This window comes from Rhinolophus ferrumequinum, chromosome 22 (assembly GCF_004115265.2).
Source record: "Rhinolophus ferrumequinum isolate MPI-CBG mRhiFer1 chromosome 22, mRhiFer1_v1.p, whole genome shotgun sequence".
NCBI classification, from domain to species: domain Eukaryota; kingdom Metazoa; phylum Chordata; class Mammalia; order Chiroptera; family Rhinolophidae; genus Rhinolophus; species Rhinolophus ferrumequinum.
In genome coordinates this window covers 52,142,094-52,145,680 of record NC_046305.1, presented here as the reverse complement: position 1 = coordinate 52,145,680, position 3,587 = coordinate 52,142,094, and the positions used below count along the sequence as shown (strand labels likewise).

General features: G+C 51.6%; 1 protein-coding gene across 1 annotated transcript; it reads right to left on the bottom strand.

Annotated features, from left to right (window-relative positions):
• Positions 1-699: 699 nt before the first annotated feature.
• Positions 700-1,386, bottom strand: LOC117015247 (late cornified envelope protein 1F-like). Its single transcript, XM_033093775.1, has one exon. The coding sequence runs from the start codon at positions 1,384-1,386 to the stop codon at positions 976-978; it is 411 nt and encodes a 136-aa protein (XP_032949666.1). The 3' UTR covers positions 700-975.
• Positions 1,387-3,587: the final 2,201 nt, after the last annotated feature.

Below are 3,587 nucleotides of genomic sequence, written 5' to 3'. Positions count from 1 at the left end.
AGGGACACGGGCATCGCTCCGGTCTGCTTCCTGTTTGCTTCTCCCGGTCATCCCAGCCTTACTTCCTCACCCCAGCAGTGGCAATTTGTTCCAGTAGCAATAGTGGGTTCCAGTGTGTAATGTTTCCAGCTCTCCCAGAGGCAGCCTTATTGTGCCCCCTTTGAGACCTCAGGACCCCCATCCCCTGGCAGCCCCTCCTTAGAAGCTGGGTGCCCAGCCACGTGGACCCTTCTGCTGGGCTCAGGGCCCCTGCATCCGTGAGAAGGGCCCGTCCTCAGAGGCTGAGCGCCAGCTTCATGGGACCCCCTCCTCCAAGGTTCTAAGTTTTAATAATCCCAGCACCTCCCCCTTTCTCTCCCATTCATATGGGAGGCAGGAGATGAAGTCAGAACTTCATAAACGCTTACCGACTCCTGCTTGGCCTTTCGATTCTCCAATACCAAGTTGGCAATTCTTTCAGTCAAGTTCTGTCTGTTAATGTAAATGTCATCATTTCCATTTCCTGATCTTGGCTGACAGAGGGACGGGTTCCAGCTCTGATGATAACCAGGGGGGGAAGGAATTGTGTTCGTGAGGGTGCTGGTTCAGAGCCCCGGTGACAAGTAGAGGCAGAGCCGAGGCCAGAACTGCTCTCCTTTCCCAGCACATTGACTCGTAAGAGAAAGCAGTCTAGAACAAGATGCGAGCAGACTGTTTTATTGTTTGACTTCAGGTAGGGGACTGCCAAGGAAATAATCTGGGGGATGGCATAAGAGTTACTATTTGGGGGTCCAAGGGCAGGCTGCAGAGATGGAATCAGGGGTCAGAAGGGGAGTTTTTAAGAGAGGACAATTTCTGCATTCCAGGTCAGAAGAATCTTCTAGAACAGAATTTGAAGTCTTCATTAAAATGTCTCAGCAACACAGGCAGGCCCAAGGAAGATGATCTTGCCACTGTAGTGCCCCCACGTCTGCTCTTCCTGGCTCAGGGTCCATTTCAGCAGCACGAGCCTCCAGAGGCCTGACCACTGCCCCCTCCGCAGCAGCTGGAGCTCCCCCCACCACAGCAGCTGGAGCTCCCCCCACCACAGCAGCTGGAGCCCCCTGAAGGCTGGCAGCAGTCAGAGCTCCGGTGTCTGTTGCGGTGGGACCTGTGGCGCCTGTGGTGGCTCAGGCAACAGCCCCCGTGCCCAGAGCTGCAGCAGCCCCCGTGCCCAGAGCTGCAGCAGCCCCCACCCCCAGAGCTACAGCAGCCCCCGGAGCTGACACTGCAGCAGGAGGAGACTGGAGGGCACTTTGGGGGGCATTTTGGGGGACACATTGGGGGGCATTTTGGGGCGGGGCACGGACACTTGGGAGGACACTTGGGAGGGGGCTGGCACTGCTGCTGGTTCTGCTGGCAGGACATGTCGGCGAGGCAGTCGGGTGTTCAGGAGCTGAGGGAGAGTCAGACAGCAAGTCAGAGCCTGGCACACACAGGGGCCCCCCGCCCCTTCCTGTCCTTTCAGCATCGTTCATTTTGAAGGCCTTGAGATCAGAGGTGGAAAAATCATCTCTGATGTTTTTATTACTCTTACTATTTCATTATGTGCCTCTTGTCACAGAGTCTCATTTCAAACCTCATTTGCAAGGTCATCAAATAATAGTGATTAAGTAAAGAAAGGTGATGTTCTTTAACATTTCTAAGTGTCAGAGCAAAGACCAGGAAATAAATTGGCTCCAAGTCAGCATTCATTCTGCCGTGTCACTGAGAATCTTGAAAATGTCCAATGCAGGACAATTTTAGAGCTGAAAGCCGCTTTCAGGAAAAATCTCACTCATTCTCTCTGGGAAGGATTTCTGATACGCTGTGGTTTTGCAGAATATCAGCAGCTGTAGCTGTAAAATGCCTTGGAGTCCACTGGTCCCAACCAACTCAATTCATACAAGAAGAAAATTGAAACCAAAAGAAGTGACTTCACTGGCCCACTGCTACCCACCGGCATATCACAGAGCCAGGCCCCTGTTCCCTGACTCCCAGCCCCACACTCTGTCCTTTATTGTCCTCCTCCTGAGGGGTGTCACAGGTCTTAATCCAGTGTGCCCCACTCCCCACTGTGGCGTTTTGACAGATCCACAGGTGTCTCTGGTTCTCTCGTCTGCCCAGTACCCATGTGCTCAGCACATTGAGTCTACAACTGGGTGAGGCTTCTTTCCAGAACTCTATGCCCGGGTACAACCCACTCCAGCATCATCGAGTGGTCAGTGTTCTTATTCCCTGAAACCAGAGAAACGCACCAGCAACCGAAAACAATTCGGTTTCTCTAAAACTCTAGCACCAGCTACGCAACTCTTCCCAGGTACTTGTGGTCTCTCTTATCCATTGTGCCCTCGCTCTCTTCCTTCAGATTTTCTGGGCCCTCATCCTTGCTAACCACAAATCCTGCCCGCCTTCCCTGGCCTGAGCTCCCTCTGGGGAAGGCCCTGCCCCGTCCCCAGTGGACACTTACCGGGTACAAAGCAGCACAGGGTCTGTCACCACCTCAGGAGGGAGTGGATGGAGGTGCTCTGGCCCGCGGCCCTTTTATCTGGTCCTGGGCTCTGCCCCAGGCTGTGAGACAGGGCCTGAGCACGAGGGCACCGCCTCCTGCCACCTACATGGTCCTGTGACAGGTGATGACTGGCAGCTGCTCCCTGCTTCCTTCCACTGGCTCAGGGCAGCTGCTCCTGGCTAGGAAATACCTGCTTTAAATGGGGGACTGTGGTGGGTTAAAATGGACACCACCGTTCCCAGAGTCCTCTGCTCCCTTGTTTTCTATGAAAGGTGGCTCTCTTCACGGCCCTCGATTCATACTAACAGACCCCAGTCACACAACTCTTCATTTCCTTCCCCCCTAGATGTTAATATTCCATCTGGACTTTTGAATCTAGATGGCTTGGTGTGAAAATCTACATGTCTGAGTTGTGTGTGCGTGTGTTGTGTGTGTGTGTGTGTATTTGTGTGTAACACATTGCTTGACAAAAGAGGCTTTGGAGACCTCAGCATTCTGATCTTTTAAGTGGAGATAATGGTAGAAATGCCTTCTTTGTGGGATCCACAAATTAAGATGGCAAAGGGGAAGTAGGCAAGATAGTAGGCAACGCTTGGTGACATTCAGGAGAGAGAGACAGGAGGGTGGAGGGAGAGAGGGAGAGAGAGAGAGAGAGAGAGAGAGAGAGAGAGAGAGAGAGAGAGAGAGAGAGAGAATAGATAGATAGACAGATAGGGAAAAACAGATAGGTGCAGACATGGATTTTTCATGGACAATGGGCATTTTTTAAGCCACAGTCACTTTTTAAAGTAGATGGGTCAGGTTCAAACTTTATGCCATCTTTTTCCTCCTACATATCTACCTCCTATGTACCTATTTTGGCTTCATGACGGTAGATCTAGAATGAATATAGGAAAATAGAACGGCAGATAGGCACATTGCCCTAAGTTATAGCCTGCAAAGAGTTTACAGTCTCCTGGGCAAATCTGAAGGAAGGGATGAAGTAAAATAACAATGGGAAGAGTAGAGAGAAGAGAGCAGCCAAAGAGGTGACCTTAAAGAGTGGCTTCAAATGGTGTTGCTGGTATACTTCAGAACA